The 18,901-nt window shown below is 39.9% G+C and overlaps 1 protein-coding gene across 1 annotated transcript in view; it reads right to left on the reverse strand.

The window, feature by feature from the left end:
• Positions 1–11,414: 11,414 nt before the first annotated feature.
• Positions 11,415–18,901, reverse strand: part of HERC6 (HECT and RLD domain containing E3 ubiquitin protein ligase family member 6) — a 65,742-nt gene continuing 58,255 nt past the window's right edge. Inside the window, exons 19-23 of the mRNA XM_079783698.1 lie at positions 17,739–17,805; positions 16,394–16,464; positions 14,896–15,079; positions 14,706–14,808; positions 11,415–11,942 (exon numbers count right to left, since the gene is read on the reverse strand). Of these exons, the coding sequence (XP_079639824.1) occupies positions 11,719–11,942; positions 14,706–14,808; positions 14,896–15,079; positions 16,394–16,464; positions 17,739–17,805 (649 nt within the window). The 3' untranslated portion in view covers positions 11,415–11,718. The remainder of the gene's footprint in view (positions 11,943–14,705; positions 14,809–14,895; positions 15,080–16,393; positions 16,465–17,738; positions 17,806–18,901) is intronic.

The raw sequence follows: 18,901 nt of genomic DNA on the forward strand, positions 1-18,901 counted from the left end.
GCGTCGAGGAACCCCGGCCGCGCCCTCGCCCCAGCGCCGACGCCGAAACCAATGCTCTGTTTGGGGGCGGGGCCCGACGGTCCAGTGAGAACCGAAAGGAAGTATTTCCCAGGGCGCAGAATCGAAACGAAAAAGAAAGGGAAACTGAAACGATTCCGGAATGTCGCTCCGAAGTTCACAGGGCGATGGCCCGTGTGGAGGGTGGTGGGCCGGACGGAGAAAGTGTCCCCAGGCGGCTGGACCCAATGGCCGTCGGAGAAACACTGCGGCTTCACTAGGAGGAGTCTTGACACAGCCGGACTTGCACAGTTTCCCAAACTGTGTTGTTATAAAAAACTAAACTTGGGGGTGAAAGTGAAAGGGAGAACTGTGCAGGGGAGTCCTCCCGCCACGACGCGGCTCCTGGCAATATAGTTTTTGCCTTTTCTAGAATTCCTTACGAATGTAAGAAAACGTACGCAAGCTTTGTGTTTTCCTTTTTTTTTCATTTTGCATAATGCTTTTTTAAAAATATTTTTTATTGTTGATAATATTACAGATATCTCTCATTCCCTTCCCCCGCCCCCCTACTCACCTCCTCAGGTCTTTACCTTATTCCTGGTGTCCATGGGCTATGCACATAAGTATGTAAGTTCTTTGGTTTCTCTCTCTGGACCCCCAACCCCACATCGAGGTATGCCAGCCTGTTCCATCCCTCCCTGCTTCGGGTCTTATTTGGTTGGTCAATTCATTTTGTTCATTAGATTCCACACATAAGTGAGATCATGTGATGTTTGACTTTCTCAGTTTGGCTTATTTCACCTAGCATAATATTTTCCAGGTCCATCCATGCTGTCCCAAAGGGTAAGAGACCCCTCTTTTTTACAGCTGCATGGTATTCCATAGAATAAATGTCCCACAGCTTTTTCCCCCCACTCATCTACTGATGGGCACTTGGTCTGTTTCCAAATCTTAGCTATTGTAAATTGTGCTGCTATGAACATAGGGGTGCATATATTCTTTCTGATGGGTGTTTTGGGGTTTTTAGGATATATTCCCAGAAGTGGGATCACTGGGTCAAATGGCAGTTGTATTTTTAATTTTTTGAGGAAACTATGCTGTTTTCCATTGTGGCTGCATCAGTCTGCATTCCCACCAGCAGTGCACTAGGGTTCCCTTTTCTCCACATCCTCTCCAGCGCTTGTTTGTTGATTTTTTGATGATAGTCAGCCACTGACAGGTGTGAGGTGATATCTCATTGTGGTTTTAATTTGCATTTCTCTGATGATTAGTGACTTTGAGCATTTTTTCATATGTCTCTTGCCCTTCTGTATGCCTGTCCACTTTGGAGAAATTTCTTTTTAGGTTCTTTGCCCATTTTTTAATTGGATTGTCTTCCTTTTGTTGAGTTGTATGAGTACTTTATATATTTTGGATATTAACCCCTTATCAGACATATCATTGGCAAATATGTTCTCCCATACAGTGGGCTCCCTTTTCATTTTGATGGTGGTTTCTTTTGCTGTGCAGAAACTTATTTTGATGTAGTCCCATTTGTTTATTTTTCTCCTCAGTTTCCTTTGCCCTAGATGTAGCCATAAACAGATTGCTATGTGAGATATCTGAGATTTTACTGCCTATGTTCTCCTCTAAGATGTTTATGGTTTCATGCCTTACTTTTAACCTTTTGCACTCGGATGTCGAGATTAAAATTACTCTTTAAATATATCAATAATTTGAAATATAAAAAAATCCAAATAAATAAGTTTGTATGAAGAGAAACTCCAGTTTTTTATTCTACTGCCGCGCTTTGTAAAATCTGGGGTATTTAAAAAATTAAATCCCAAGTAGAATAAAGGAATCGAGAAAAAAGCAAGCGAGTGCAAAGTTTATTCTTGTGTATTCACCTTGAGTTTATTCTTGTGTATGGTGTAAGTTGGTGGTCTAGTTTCATCCTTTTGCATGTCTGTCCAGTTTTTCCAGCACCATTTCTTTAAGAGACTGTTTTGCGTAGTGCTTTTGAAATTCATCCTGTTATGTTTAGTTAAAAGTTCTCTCTCTGTTATAATTGAGTGGTATTCCATATGAATAGACCACAATCTATTCACCATTGAAGGACTTTTCAGTCCTTTACAATTTCTGACTACAATGAATAGAGGTGCCCTAAATATTTGTGAACAAGTCTTTTAGTAGATAAATGTTTTCATTTGGGGGAAGAGGGGGACCACCTAAAAATAGAATTGTCTTGATGTGTGGTAAGTACGTAAAAAACTGCCAAAACTTTCCCAAGTGCTATGCCATTTTGCATTCCCTCCCGCGATTTATGGGAGTACTAGTCGTTCTGTGTCTTCACCAACATTTGGCAGTGTCAGTCTTTTTAAATTTTAAAAATGTTCTATAGTGGTATCTTACTGTACCTTTAATGTACATTTCCCTAATGATTAATGATATTGAACATCTTTTCCTATGTCTATTAAGTGCTAATCTCTTCTTTGGTGAAGTGTCTATTCACATATTTTGTCCAGTTGTTAATTCAGTTGCTTATTACCTAAAAGCTTTTGATATACGTTCTTTATGTTATACATATCAAGTCTTTTATTTGATGTTTTGAAATGTTTTCTACCAGCATGTGGCTTGCCTTTCAATTTTATTAACAGTGTGTTGAAAAGCTAAAGTTTTTAATTCGGATGCAATGTGTGTTTTTTCCTTTTACATAGTTCATGCCTTTTTTTTTTTTTTTTTTTTTTGTCCTACCTAAATCTTTGCTTAACCCAAGGTTACAAAGATTTTCTTAAATATTATCTTCTAGAAGTTTTATATTTTAGGTCTTTGTCATTTCAAAGTAATTATTCTTTATGGTGTGAGTTAAGGGTAGAGGTTTATTATTTTTTCCCCTTACGGATTTCCAGTTGTTCCAGCTTGCCTTTCCCCAATGAATTGCCTTAGTATTTTTGTCAGAATTCTGTTCATACATATATGTTTAGATTTATTTTTGAACTTTTTATTGTGTTCTATTGATCCATTGTTACTCCAGTACTGTACTGCCTTGATTCCTGTAGATTCTAAGTCTCAAAACCATTCAAGTGCTTCACCATTGTCCTTCTTCACTGTCGTTTGACTATCCTAGGTCCTTTGCATTTTTGTATATATTTTAGGATAAGTTTATCAAATTCTACAAACAGACTGCAGGAATTTTGAGATTACACTAACTGAGATCAATTTAGGAAGGACTGACATGCTGATAACATTGATTCTTCTGTCCATGTGCATGTCTCTCCATTAATTTAAAGCTGCTTTAATTTCTTTCAGCTATATTTTCTAGTTTTCAGGATATAGTTGAGCATATTTTGTTAAAAAATTTATCCTTAGGTATTTATTTTTTGTTGATATTACAAATGGTACTTTTTAAATTTTCAATGTATGATTGATATGAGTGTATATAGAAATAATATTAATTTTAATATTTTGACCTTGAATACTGATACCTTTTTATTTTTACTTAGTAGTTCTAGTTGTTTTATAAATCCCTTAGAATCTTGCACGTAGATAACCAGATAGTCTCTAAATAAGATAGTTTTATTCTTTATTTTCCAATCAGTATGCCTTTTCTTTTCTTTTCTTTTTTTTTCTTTGCCCCATAAGCATTTCTTTCCCAAACTACCACCAATGCAAGGCTCTGTGTATGGTTTGGGATAATTCATTGGCCATTTCCAACCATACTTATATCACTTCTTTAATTCATTCTATAGCTGTGATATTGAGACATATTTTAGGTTCTTCACATTTCCCCAACTATAATAAGATGAGAGTTCCTGGTTGGGCTCAGCATTTAACCAAAATTATGATATCTGCATTTATTTTAATGTTTAAAATAAATTTATTGGGCCCTAACCAGTTTGGCTCAGTGGATAGAGTGTTGGCCTGCGGACTGAAGCATCCCAGGTTCGATTCTGGTCAAGGGTATGTACCTTGGTTGTGGGCACATCCCCAGTAGGGGGTGTGCAGGAGGCAGCTGATCGATGTTTCTCTCTCATTGATGTTTCTAATTCTCTATCCTTCTCCCTTCCTCTCTGTAAAAAATCAATAAAATATATAAAAAATAAAATAAATTTATTGTGGTGACATTGGTTAATAGGATCATATAGGTTTCAACTACACATTTCTATGATACATGATCTGTATACTGCATGTTTCCACTACCCAAAGTCAATTCATCTTTTGTCACCATATATTTGACCCCCTTTATGCTTTACTAACTGCCCCACTCCCTTCCCTCTGGTAACCACCATACTGTTGTCCATGTCTATGAGTTTCAGTTTTATATACCACATATGAATGAAATCATATGGTTATTGGCTTTTTTTCTGACTTATTTCACTTAGCATAATAGCCTCAAGGGCCATCCATGTTGTCACAAATGGCAGCATTTCATCTCTTCTTAGACTGAGTAGTTTTCCATGATATACATGTACCACATCTTTATCCAATCCTCTATCAAAAAATACTTTGGCCTGGCCAGTAGCTCAGTGATTGAGTGTTGACCCATGAACCAAGAGGTCACGGGTTTGATTCTCGGTCAGGGCACATGCCTGAGTTTCAGGTTCCATCCTCAGTGAGGGGTGTGCAGGAGGTGATGATGTTTCTCTCTCATCTATGTTTCTTTCTCTCTATTCCTCTCCCTTCCTCTCTCAATAAAAAAAAATTCTTTACAAAAGCTTTAAAAGATACTTTGATGGTCTCCATGTCTTGGCCATTATGAATAATGCTGCAGTGAACATAGGGGTGCATATATCTTTGAAAAATTAATGTCCTCAAGTTTTTATGGTAGATATCCAGAAGAAGGATTGCTGGGCCACATGGTAACTCTGTTCTTAATTTTTTGAGGAACCGCCAACTGTTTTCCACAGTGGTTGTACTAGTTTACATCCCCACCAGCAGGGAATGAGGGTTCCTTTGTCTGCACAACCTCTCCAGCACTTGTTTTCTTGTCTTTTTTATAATAGCCATTCTAATGGGTGTAAGGTGATATCCCATTGGAATTTTGATTTGCATTTCCTTAATAGCTAGTGAAGTTGTATATCTTCTTGGGAGAGGTGTCTGTTCAGGTCCTCTGCCCACTTTTTGATTGGATTACTTGTTTGTTTGGTGTGGAGTTGTATGAGTTCTTCATATATTTTGGATATTAACTCCTTCTCAGAACTGTTGTTGGCAAATATCATCTCCCGTTAGAGTGGTTGCCTTTTTGTTTTGTTGTCAGTTTCTATAGTCCCATTTATTTATTTTTGCCTTCACTTCCCTTGCCTTTGGGGTCAAACTCAAAATGTTCTCTATGACCAAGGTTCCTAAGTTTAGTACCTATGTTTTCTTGTATTTAATTTAATGTTTCAGGTCTTATACTTGGGTCTTTGATCCATTTTGAATTAATTTTTGTATATGGGGTGTCCCAAGTAGATCCCGGGAAAGGATCTGGGGTGTTTATCTAAGGTGTCCCTTGAGATAAACTTTAACCGTGCAGATGTGGGACATTCAAGTAGTTGCTAGCAAAGAGACTGCTCTTACGCAAGCAGGACCAGAGTGGCAGGCTTAGGACCGAAAAGACCAGAGGCTTTAATTTTAAGTTTAAGCGTACGCAAATTAATTCACTTAACTGCCGGAGGAATTACACCACATGAAACATATGCAGTTGCAAATCACACAGCTTTTTATTACTTACACCAATTCCTGAGCCGCTGCGGGTACTAGCTTAGTTAGGGATCCCTGTGGTGTTGTCCTCTGTGGTCCAGCAGCTGGGCTGGGCTGGTCTGGGTAGGGGCCAGCGTTCTTCTCCCAAGAGCTCGGTCGTGTCTCAATTGGGGATTACTGGCCCTTCTTCTGTCACATGGCAGGAAGAGGAGCGTGGAGCGGCGTTGCTTGTCAGGCCGACAAAGGGACGGGCCTTGGTAATGTCTCGACAAGACGAGCATCGTTGGCTGGCAGGGGTCCATATTTAAGGCTTGTTCGTACCCATAGCAGCCCAGGTGGCTATCAGTTATTTACGTCAATGCACATATGTTCATCTTAAACGTGGCGAGGGTCTAAGGAGAGTACATCACTCAGGCAAGTGTTTATCTTGACACAAGCCACTCTGCGTCAGTTCAAATCCTTATCTCTGGGGTACACACACTTCAGGGCAGTGGGGAATGTATCTTTAATATCAGACTCTTAAGTTTTAAGGGAAGTTAACTCAAATATTTTTAACTTTTCTCACATTCTTTAAGCATTTTCAAACATTTCTTTATTTTACTACAACGTGGGGACACAACTGTTTCCTAGCTTCATTGTTTTGCATGTGGTTTTGAAATTTTCCCAGCATCAATTAGTGAAGAGGCTTTTTTTTTCTCTTTGGCTCCTTTGTTGAAAATTATTTGTACATTAGAGGCCTGGTGCACGAATTCATGCACATTGAAAGGAAATGAATTAGAAGAAATATTTTTAAAATTGATTTTTAGAGACAGAGGAAGGGAGCAGGATAGAGAGAAACATGGATGAGAAAGAAACTTCATCGATTGGTTGCCTCCTGCCAGCCCCCTACTGGGGATTGAGCCCCCAAACCAGGGATGTGTCCTGACTGGGAATCAAACCAGTGACCTCTTGATTCCTGGGTCGACGCTCACTGGCCGGGTGTGATGTATTATTTTTTTTAATGTATTTGATTTGCTAGTATTTCATGTAGGATTTTTTGCATTTATATTCATCAGAGATGTTGGTCTGTAGCTTTCTTTTATTGTGTTACCTTTGCCAGGTTTTGGTATCAAGGTTGTGATGACCTCATAAAAAGTGTTAGGAAGTTTTGCCTCTTCTTCAGTTTTTGGGAAGAGTTTGAGAAGGATATATATCAAAGCTTTGAACGTTTGGTAGAATTTACTAGTGAAGCCATCTTGTCTTGGATTTTTACTATTTGGGAGATTTTTGATGGTTGTTTCAATTTCCTCACTGTTGATAGGTGTGTTAAGATTTTCCACATCTTCATGATTCAGTCTAGGAAGGTTATATATTTCTAGGAACCTATCCATGTCTTCTAGGTTGTTGAATTTTGTGGCATGTAGTCTTTCATAGTATTCTAGTGTTGAAACGTGGAAATTAAACTGCAATGCGTGATGTTTCTCTGGGCAGGATACAAAGGTGGCTTCCCGGGTTCTTGTCCAGGTGGATTCAAAGAATGAAGCCACGGACAAAGGGTGGTATAGGAAAAGGTGGAAATTTATTGGGAAACAAGCACAGACTCCCACATGGGGAGGGGAAGAGAGACCCACTAAGTCCCTCTTTTCTAAGGTTTATAAAGGTTGCAGTTCCTTGTGTCCTGATATCCCCTCTGATTGGTCACTACAGCAGCTGCAGAGCTCAAACCCCATGTGGGGTTCCCCTCTTTTTCTCCCTTTTGTTTTTCTACTCTCTTTGGCCTTCCTCTTCCTTCTCTGAATGATCGGCTTCCTCTCCCTTTATTCTGTAAATGTATAGCTTTTGGCAGCTCCCAGTCCCCTTATTCTGTGAATGCATGCCTTCTGGGGGCTCCCTTATTCTGTGAATGTATGCCTTCTGGGGGCTCCCTTATTCTGTGAATGTATGCCTTCTGGGGGCTCCCTTATTCTGTGAATGTATGCCTTCTGGGGGCTCCCTTATTCTGTGAATGTATGCCTTCTGGGGGCTCCCTTATTCTGTGAATGCATGCCTTCTGGGGGCTCCCTTATTCTGTGAATGTATGCCTTCTGGGGGCTCCCTTATTCTGTGAATGTATGCCTTCTGGGGGCTCCCTTATTCTGTGAATGTATGCCTTCTGGGGGCTCCCTTATTCTGTGAATGTATGCCTTCTGGGGGCTCCCTTATTCTGTGAATGTATGCCTTCTGGGGGCTCCCAGCTTTGCAGCCCTGCAATTCTCCTCCATGGACCCCCTCATTCCTAAAATTCCCTAAACCTGCCTTTTTTTAACCCCTAAAAACTCCTTTCAGTATGATCCTTTGTATATCTGGATGTCTGTGGTAACTTCTCCTTTATTTCTGACTTAGTTTATATGAGTCTTTCCTCTTTTTTCCTTAGTGAGTCTTACCAGAGGTTTGTTAGCTTTAATAATCTTTTCAAAGAACCAGCTCTTTGTTGTTGTTTTTGTTAATCCTCACCTGAGGATATTTTTCCATTGATTTTTAGGGAAAATGGAAGAGAGAGGAAAAGAGAGAAACATCAATGTTAGAGAAACACATTGATTGGTTGCCTCCTGCATGAGCCCCCGCCAGGGCCTGGGTCTGGGAGGAGCCTGCACCTGAGGTACATGCCCTTGACCGGATTCGAACCCAGGACCCATTGGTCCGCAGGCCAATGCTCTATCCACTGAGCCAAACCGGCTAGGGCCAGCTCTTTGTTACATTAATTTTTTGTATAGTCTTTTTGTTTTCTATTTTATTTAATTCTGCTCTAATTTTTATTATTTCATTTCTTCTGCTGATTTTGAGTTGCTTTTGCTTTTTCTAGTTCTTTAAGATGTAATGTTAGGTTGTTTACTTGGGATTTCTCTGATTATTGAGATGTGCCTGTAATGATATAAACTTCCCTCTTATTACTACTTTTGCTGCATCTCAGTCGTTTTGATATCACATTCTTATTTGTCTTGATATATTGATATCACCTTTTATTTCTTCTTTGACTCAGTCATTTTTTTAGTATATTGTTTATTCTCATATTTGTGGGTGGGTTTACTTCTTTTTTTCTGTTGATTTCTAATTCCATGCATTATGGTCAGAGAATATGCTTGCTATAATTTCAATCTTGAATTTCTTGAGGCTAGTATTGTGACACAACATATGGTGTATCCTTGGAATGTTCCATGTGCACTGGAGAAAAATCTGTAATCTGATGTTCTGGAATGAAAGGCTCTGTAAATGTCAATTATGTCCATTTGGTCTAATGTGTCATTTAAGGATGATTTTTTAAAATTGATTTTGTTTGGATGATCTATTTAGAGCTGTCAGTAGAGTACTAAGGTCTCCAACTGTGGTTCTATTTTTGTATGTTTCTCCTTTAGTTCTGTTAGTAGTTGCTTTATATATTTTTGCTTCCTGACTGGGTGCATATATATTAAGAAGTGTTATGTATTCTTGATCTAGTGTCCCCTTTATTGCTATAAAATGTCCATCTTTGTCTCTTATTGTTGCAGAAGACCAAAGAAAACCAAGGACGCTTCTGAGAAAAAAAGGAGGGACACTTTAATATGCCAGCGGACTCAGGGAACAGCCTTCCAAATCTGAGTGAAGGAACACGCATGGGGCTTTCCTTTATATCTCCCTCCCTGTGATCTTTGTCCCACAAACATGGATTATGGTTCCGGTCCTTTTCAAGGGCCTTGCAAGAAGGACCCCAGGTGTTGGGGGTCTCCAGGCCATATCTGATGGTCTGGCCTGGTGCCAGCGTTAATAACCCTCCCTCCGGGGCAGTGCACTGTTCACAGTAACAGGTTCTGCAAGACCAGTATCTGGGAAGGAGAGAGGGACTTAATTATAGGTTTTCAGGAATGTACACTGAGCTTGCTGGCTTGGATTCAGGTCACTAGCCCCGAATATCAGGGTTACATTGGAATTAGTCCTTTTAGCCTTCTCATTATTACCTGTTATCTTTTTTTTTTTTAATTCTTTTTAAAAAAATATATTTTATTGATTTTTTACAGGGAGGAAGAGAGAGGGATAGAGAGTTAGAAACATCGATGAGAGAGAAACATCGATCAGCTGCCTCTTGCACACCCCCTACTGGGAATGTGCCCGCAACCAAGGTACATGCCCTTGACCGGAATCGAACCTGGGACCCTTGAGTCCGCAGGCCGACGCTCTATCCACTGAGCCAAACCGGTTTTGGCTATTACCTGTTATCTTGAAATCTGTTTTGTCAGATATAATTATAGCTATACCTAGTTTTCTGTGTTTCATGGAGAAATCATTTTCCACCCTTTCACTTTGAGTCTAACTTTGTGTTTGCAGCTTAGATGTGTCTCCTGAAGGCAGCATATGGTTGAGTTTTGTTTTTTGATCCAGTCTGCTACTCTTTGCCTCTTTTTTGGTGAAATTCAGTCCATTTATACTTAGGGTAATTACTGATGTATGAGGATTTCCTATAGCCATTTAATCTTTTGCTTCCTGGTAGCTTTGTGCGCCCATCAGTTCTTTTCCTTTATGTTTCTGTCTGTTGGTTTTGTTTGGTGGTATTCCATACTTCTTCCCTCTGTTTTCTCTTTTGTTTAAGCTATTTGTCTCAGTTTGGATGTTGTGTGTGTGTGTGTGTGTGTGTGTGTGTGTGTGTGTGTGTGTGTGTGTGTTTTTACCATTAGGTTTATGAAAAAGAAAGTTTCATTATATACAGTAATCCTTTTTCTTTTGAATGCATCTGACCTCCTTCCTTCTTTGCAAATTCAGACTTTTACCCCCGCCCCTTTTATGTTTTTGTCATCACAAATTATCCCTGTTTGTGCTGTAAGTTTTTGTGTGATTTTACTCATAGTATTGTGACCTTTTGTTCTTTGTTTCAGATAACGTAACACCCTTGAGTATTTCCTGCAATGGAGGTCTTCTGGTGATAAATTTCCTCAATTTCTGTACGTCTGGAAAAGTCTTTAGTTATATTAGTCTTTTAAAAAATATATATTTTTAATTAATTTTCGAAAGAAGGGGGGGCGGGAAAGAGAGAAACATTGATGTGAGAGCCCAATATGGATCAGCAGCCTCCTACACGCCTCCTATGAGGGATTGAGCCCTCAACCCAGGCATGTGCCCTTGACTGGGAATCAAACCAGCAACCATTTGGTGCATGGCATGATGCCCAACCAACTGAGCCACACCAGCCAGGGCAGGATATATTATTCTTGGCTGGTAATTTATCTTTTTCATAGTTTGAATATTTGGTTCCACTCTCTTCTGGCTTGTGGAGTTCCTGCTGAGAAGTCTGATGATAACCTAATGGGCTTTCCTTTATAGGTTACTTTTTTCTTTTCCTTGGCTGCCTTGGGAATTCTTTCTTTGTCATTAATTTTTGACAGTTTTAATAAAATGTGCCTTGGAGAAGGCCTCTTTGGATTGAGGTAACTAGGTGTTCTGTTTGCTTCTTGGCTTTGAGGATTTGTTTTTTTCCATAGGTTTGGGAAATTCTCATCAACTGCTTGTTTGAATAAGTTCTCCGTTCCCTTGTCCATTTGGAATGATTCTTGGAACATGGTACTGAACCTAAGTATTTATTTAATGAATGAACGAATCCCTTAACATTGAGATTTTTCAAGTAAATTATTCAGCAGCAGTTGGTTAAAATAAAAACTATGGAGTCATTTAATAATGTAAAATATACACCTACATGTCTCAAAATGAAGTTAAATTAGTTTATATTTTTGTTTATTTTTTTCAAACTTTCATATTTGCAGGCAGTGTTTATTAGATGCACAATATTTTAAAAATCAGCTGTTAGGTTTTAATATTCAGCTTATTTTTAACTGGTAATTATTGTTCAGGAAGTAATTCACTAAAAGACAAATATTAGGATAGCAAGTTTATGGATCAGGAAATATTGATTCATTAAAAATATTATCTTAATCACTTTTTACTTATTTCAACATTTATTAATTCTAATTAAAATCATCAACTCTTTGTACTAATTAGAACTAAAGAAGAACATCTGAATCGAAGAGTGAGAGAACCTGGGAATCTGAGGCCATGCTGAGACTCCCAGGGTCATTATCACTGTGTGTCTGTGGCTGAGACAAATCCAATGTTGCTGTTGATGGCTACTTGAAGTGCTTCCTCCAGTCTTTCCATTGTAGAATATTTAGGGAGGTCCAGAATACCATGGCATACGAGTGGTCTTGGGTAATCTCTTTCACTCAACGTTTCAGGACAGCGAAATATGATTCTCATTTCTTGTAATCCTCTTGCAGTCTGCCTATCATTTCCTGTAAGAAAAACTGGAAAGGAATCTTTGGTTAAGATATTCCTTAGTGCCCGGCTGGCGTGGCTCAGTGGTTGAGCATCGACCTATGAACCAGGATGTCATGGTTAGATTCCTGTTTAGACACATGCCTGGTTTGATCCCCAGTGTGGGTGTGCAGGAGGCAACCGATTGATAATTCTCTCTCATCATTGATATTTATCTCTCCCTCTCACTTCCTCTCTGAAATAAAAAAATATATTAAAAAAAAGATATTCCTTAGAAAGAGCAAAATCTATACTAATAAAAGGGTAATATGCTAATTAGGGCGGGCATCCATCCAGACAAAGCCACAGCAGCTGCAAGGCCTGGGACTCACGGCAGCCGTGAACCCCAGCGGCTGCAAGGCCTGGGTCTCAGGCAGCCGTAAGCTCTGGCAGCTGCAAGGCCCAGGGTTTGCAGCTGCTGCGGCCGGCAGTGGCAGCAGCAGCAGGGTGATGGGGGCGGCACCTTCCCCTGATCGGCCCAGTTGCCTCCTGCAGAGGGAGGCCAGACTGTGGGGAGCGGGCCTAAGCCATCAGTAGGACATCCCCTGAGGGCTCCCAGACTGTGAGAGGGGGAAGGCTGGGCTGAGGGACCTCCCCCCTCCAGTGCACAAATTTTCATGCACCAGGCCTCTAGTCTATACTAATAAAAGGGTAATATGCTAATTAGATTGGACATCTTCTGGACATCCTTCTGGACAAAGCCACGGTGGCAGGGGCCAAGGCAGAGGCAGTAGGGGTGATCAGGCTGGCAGAGGAGGGCAGTTAGGGGTGATCAGGCTGGCAGGGGGGCAGTTAGGGGGTGATCAGGCCTGCAGGGGAGCAGTTAGGGGGCGATCAGGCTGGCAGGCAGAGGCGGGTAGGGGCAATCAGGTCGGCAGGCAGAGGCAGTTAGGGGCGATCAGGCAGGCAGGCAGGCGAGTGCTTAGAGCCAGCGCTCCCGGATTGCAAGAGGGATGTCCGACTGCTGGTTTAGGCCTGATCCCACAGGCTCGATCCCTAACCTGGCAGTCGGACATCCCCTGAGTCATGCACCGGGCCTCTAGTTTAAAATGAAAAGGAAGAAATTAATCACTTAATTCAGTAAATATTTATTGAATAATCTTGTGTGGAGAGAACTACCTGAGACTATGTGGAGCATGGAAAAATCATGACATTTGGTCTTTGTCCTCAGTGAGTTCATAGTCTAGTTGGGGGAAAATTACATACAGTTGATACTTGAACAGCATGGGTTTGAACTATGTGGGGTCTCTCTCTCTCTCTCTCTCTCTCTCTCTCTCTCTCTCTATATATATATATATATATATATATATATATATGTGTGTGTGTGTGTGTGTGTGTGTGTGTGTGTGTCTAATAGAAAGTATGTGTTAGTCGATTGTTTATGTTATCAGTAAGGCTTCTGGTCAACAGTAGGCTATTAGTAGTTAAGTTTGGGGAAAGTCAAAAGTTATACAGAGACTTTTCATTGTGTGTGTGGGCTGGGATCAATGCCCCTAACCCCCAGGTTGTTCAAGGGCCAACAGCACATGAAAAGATAATAGCAAGGTACAGGGAGGTTTATTTTAGCACAACCAAGAAGCATGAGGTGAAGAGCCTGATGAAAGCCCTAAGACTGAGGGCAGGGAGAGAAAGGCCAGGCTGCGGTAAGTAGGGAGACTTCACAGAGGTCACATCTGGCTAGTTAATTCTCAAGGAGAAGAGTTGAGTGGTGTGGGGAGGGACCCTAAGGAAAAATGCCTGAAATAGGAAGATGTACATGAACTCACTGAATGTACAGACCTGAATGTACAGGTAATGGAACCACTGGGCTGAAGTACATGTTCCCCATTAAGAGAGCATACTGGAAAGGTAGTTTGGGTTTGTGGAAAAGTGGGTTGGGTTTGTGGAGAAGTTGTAATTGTCCTCCAGCATCCTCAGTAGCAACAAAAATAGCAAGAAGAAAGAGGAGCTGAAAAATGGGATAAGGAGGTGAGAGAATGTCATTGTGTGTTGTAGGGAAACCTTAGGATTCCCACTAGGAAAAGTTTGTATAGCCCAAGGACACAGAGCCTAGTGGTCAATAGCCTGGGCTTTGGATCAGCCTGCTGTGTTCAAATTCTGGTTCTGACACTAACCAGGTATCTGAACATAGGAAGCTACTAATACTCCAACCCTCTTTTTCCTCAGATGGAGAAAATACCGTATTTTCTGGCGTATAAGATGACTGGGCATATAGAAGATTTTCCTGGGTTAAAAAGTCGTCTTATACGCCGGAAAATATGGTAAGTACCTCCTCATTAGGTTGCTATTGGGACAAAGGGTGTTAATAGATACAACGTGATCAGTACAATGCCTGGCATAGAGTAAGTACACAATAAATGCTGTTATCATCATCACTAGTCATTGCTATTATTATTATTTCTAAAATAACATTGGAGGCAGTTTACATTGTCCTAATTCCATAGGATTTAGATTATTAACTGAAGGTAAGATAAAAAGGCTTGATTAGGAGCCAACTAGAATGAGGAAAGTGGATGCAAACTAAAATTGGAGGTGGGATTAGAGTCAGTGTAGAGAAGGTAGTAAAATAGTGATATCTTTATTATAATTTTTTAAAATGGGGAACAGGCTTAGGTACGAGAAAAACCATTGGTCCAGAAGTAACTTGGGTTATAACCCTTGTGTTGCCATTAACACACTTGATCCACCATAAATAAGATATCTTTTTGAAAGATATATATATTTATAGGTCCTTCTATTACCATAATACTTACAGAGGAATTTTCTCTTTTCACCCAAAGTTAATCTATGGAAAGCTTTCCAAAACATCTGTATAGTAGGATGTGATTCATGGTATTCTTGCTCATATATTGAATTCTTGAGAAAAAGAGGGAGAAAATGGGTTTTAGGGGGGAACATATAAACGTATTTCAGAAGAATTGGGGGCAATTAGTTATTACCGACCTTTTCAAATTGTTTCCAGTCATAATCAGTATTTCCAATTATTGCTGTCCTTAGTTCTTCAGGGTGGAAAAGTCTAAGTATCTCTTTGTCACAGACTTTATAAAATCCTCTCTGAAATTCCTCATAAACGTCCTTTACAGAAGTGTTGAAAATGTAATCAACACACTGAGAAACATAATCGGTCCTTGAAGGAAACAAACAAAGAAGTCCAATAACATACTTTATTAGTGGCTAAAATATTCTTGATTTTTGCCCTTTTTACCATTTCTATTAAGAAAGAAAAGTAAATTCCTTCTGCTTAGCACACAACCCAGTACTACTCTAAGATATAAAAACATCTGATCAGCTAGAAGAAGGAACCCTGGAGCATATAGCAGAAGGAATAAGACTTTGTTTTACTCCCATTTTCCTAGCTGCAGACAGGATCATATTTTAAAAACACGAAAACATTCCATTCTCCTGCTTAAAAACTTTCAAAGGCTGAGCGCAACCTCCACAGCAGGATAAAAAAGCCCTTCATAATCTGACCGTTACCCTACTCTCCAGCCTCTTCCCACTTCCATTGGAATCTCTGGCCTCACTGTCGCTCTTGTAGTTCGGCCATAGCATGCAGTACTTTCCCCTTTCCTACAACTTTTATCACTCATCAATATGAGTATGTCTTTCTCAGGGTTGGTCCTCTGTTCCTCTTTCCCTCCACACTTACATGTCATTGTATAAAAATTATTTATGCAAAGTCTGTCCTCTCCGTTACATGAAGAATTTCCTGATGGCAGGGCTGCTACTGGAGGTATTTCCACCAGAAAAATGATAGTCTCCCACCCCTTGAGCATCCTTCCTGGACTATCCTATCTATATTGATTTCTCTCTGCCCTCCCCTGTAACCAGTGGCATGCTGGTAAATGTTTAAAAATCAGTTATCTGAAGGGAAAGAGAAAAAGGAAATGCTCATTGGTAGCATTCGCCAATTTCTGTGGTGTAAATATTCCCACTATGGCTGATTTCAAGCTACAAACACTTAAAAATAAACTCTCAACATTTTTGAAAATTTAACCATCAATCAGCTCTCACAAGCTGGTACCAGCTGCCTCCAGCATACCTCCAACCTGTAACGCTAATCTCTTAATTGGATTTAATTTTCTTCAGAGTACTTATCCTTATTCTATTACATAATAATTTATTCTTGTATTGTCTTTCGGCCCGAATTTAAGCTCTATATTGTGTCTGTCTTTTTCACCGCTATAGCTCCAGCACCTAGAATAGGGTCTAGTACATAGTAGGGGCTCAAAATAATTGTTAAATGAATAACTAGTGAAAAGTGCTACAAAGGAAATATTTAATTCTGATTCCTTTCTCCTCTTACCCTATAACTGTTTTATCTTTCTAAAAGATGAGGAACTAAAATGATCACCTGAGAAGCTAAAATACATTTATAAAGTAAAGTGACATAAACATTTTATGTTTATTCAAAGCATATATTCTAGGTCTCAAAACTTACTTGTTGGTTTGGTCCACAGGTATAGAGATCCCATTTGGAATTAAATCAACATTATGTTGGTCCCATCGTAGCTGTAATATATTCAGGTAGCAAACATGAAAGAAAGTCTTAATAATTAACCATATTACCATTAGTGCCAGTTTATAGGATATCCAAAAAATGCATACACACTTTAACAGCTGATAGCTCAATTGATGTTTCTTTCTTTTCAGATTTACCCCATTGGAATGAATAATTATTCCAAGTGTGTATACATTTTTTGGGACACTCTTTGTTCTTTCCTAACAAAATTTAAATAACTGGGAGCTAAATAATTATTTGTGCAGTTCAGCCTTTTAAATACATAAAACATTTAAAAACCTACCCTAGTGTATGTTGTAAATTGCTTTTAAGCATACATTGATCCATTTAGTTATTTACATAGGTAAAAAATGAGGAGCAGGTAGGGAGAAAGTCTTACAGTACAGAAGTAAAGAACCATTCAAAAAAGGAATCCCATATTTGAGATATTATAATAAAATTATTTTTTAAAAAGACTAAAGCTAAAATATACTGTGAACCCTGAGAAAGAAGATGCCTACTAAGAAGGGCTCCTTGTGGCTAAATTTAAAAAACAACAACAGCCTAGCAGCTGTTTCTACACAGGGACCTGTCATGCAAACTGAACTTAAGGGAGAAGCTTGCACTGAACTACCTGCTCACACCGTGGTTCTGCCATCTGAGCCAGCCCTTCTAAAAGAGCTCCTGGAATCCTATTTTATCCAATAGGATTGAGGCTTTCTCCATCCAATTGGAGCTGCACAACAATATCCCCATCAACACCTTCACGGACCAATCAGGGCAATGCCTTTTGGACCAAGCCAACTGTGAGCATATGGAGTCCTCATTTGCATGAGGATGGATCAACCAGGGCCCGGGGTTGGGGACTTGTGTCTATATAAGCCAGCTCCTCTCTGGCTGGGCGAGTGCACTTTCCCTTCCCACTGAAGACAGGACTATGTTTCCTAGACGGAGCGGAGCAGACCAGCACAGACAAAAGCAGACTGTACAGAATGGAGCAGGCCAGAGTAGAGCAAAGCAGAGTAGCCCAGCCCAAAGCAGACCCGCAAGGAGCAGACCAGAGCATACATAGCACACACGTGAGGAGGAGAGGAGAGGAGAGCAGAGCAGAGCTGTCTAGCAGAGGGGCCTGGCCCCAGGGCTGCCTCAAAGCCATGCTGTTTTCACAGCTGGGCTGTATCAGTTGAGCTGTTTTGCACGGAATAGTTTCCTTCATTGCACACCAAGTTGGGAATTCCTGTTGGCACCAAATTGGCGCCAATAACCATGGGTTGACAGTACTCACAGAAAAATATATGCAAAGTGCTTCTCCAATGTCATCAGCCTCATAATTTAGAACTTCTTGCAAATTCCTAATGAAAATTTTGGTTTAAAATGTTTATTTATTGATCTTACAACATTTCAAAAGTTAATAAATGTTCAATGGAAAAATTGGGGGCACTACAGAAATGTATGAAATGCCATGTGAATTTCCTCTCCTGCGCCTTCCCACTCCCTCTTCCTGGAGTTAACCTCTATTTACAGTTTTGATTGCTTGAACCACTGCCAACACAGACACTGTTGTGTCTTGGTAGAAGTTACAATAAAAAGCCCCTTCCTCTAGACCAGTGATTCTCCACTAGGGTGATTTTGTCCCCGTCTCCCCCTACTGTCTCTCCCCCCCCCCCCCCCCCCCCCGGATATTTGGAAAAATCTGGAGACATCTTTGGTTGTCACAATTAGAGGAGGGTTACAAAAAAAAAAACAATTAGAGGGTTGCTACTGGCATCTAGTGGATAGTAAGCCCATATGCAGCTCAACATCCTACAATACCCAGGACAGCCTTCCACAACAAAGGATTATCCAGACAAAAATGCCAGGGGTTTCTCAACCCCTGCTCGACATTGACAATACAGGGCATACAGTATAAATCTAGCTAGTTTGTTCTTCCACTAACAGTACATGAGAGGAGAATCCCTTTCCCCAATCTGGCTGTCAACTCTGTATTTTATGAAAAACCTTTTGATAGTTGTCAGTCTATAAAGCGAAAAATGACATTTCCTTTTCATTTGTATTTCCTCAATTACTAGTAAGGTTGAGCATATTTTCATTTTTTTGATTAACCATATACTAGTATATACATATGTGTGATGACACATATACAGGGCTTGGCAAAAGTAGGTTTACAGTTGTGAGTACGTGAAACACTGAGTTTATTTATTATTGTCTTATTGTTATTATTTTGTATCCTTACTTATGATTTATATTTTAGATAATGATGGCTGGCAATTTAACCTATACTTTTGCCCACCTCTGTATATTTATACATCAGAGATACTAATCCTTTGTCTATCATATGTTGCCAGTATTTTCCTCACAGGATATAGTTTGCCTTTTAACTTAGAACAAGCATTTTTCAACCCTTAAAAATAAAGTTGATGACATGCTGAGTTCTTTAAATAAAGTAAA

This window comes from Cnephaeus nilssonii (assembly GCF_951640355.1).
Source record: "Cnephaeus nilssonii genome assembly, chromosome: 1".
Classification (NCBI taxonomy): Eukaryota; Metazoa; Chordata; class Mammalia; order Chiroptera; family Vespertilionidae; genus Cnephaeus; species Cnephaeus nilssonii.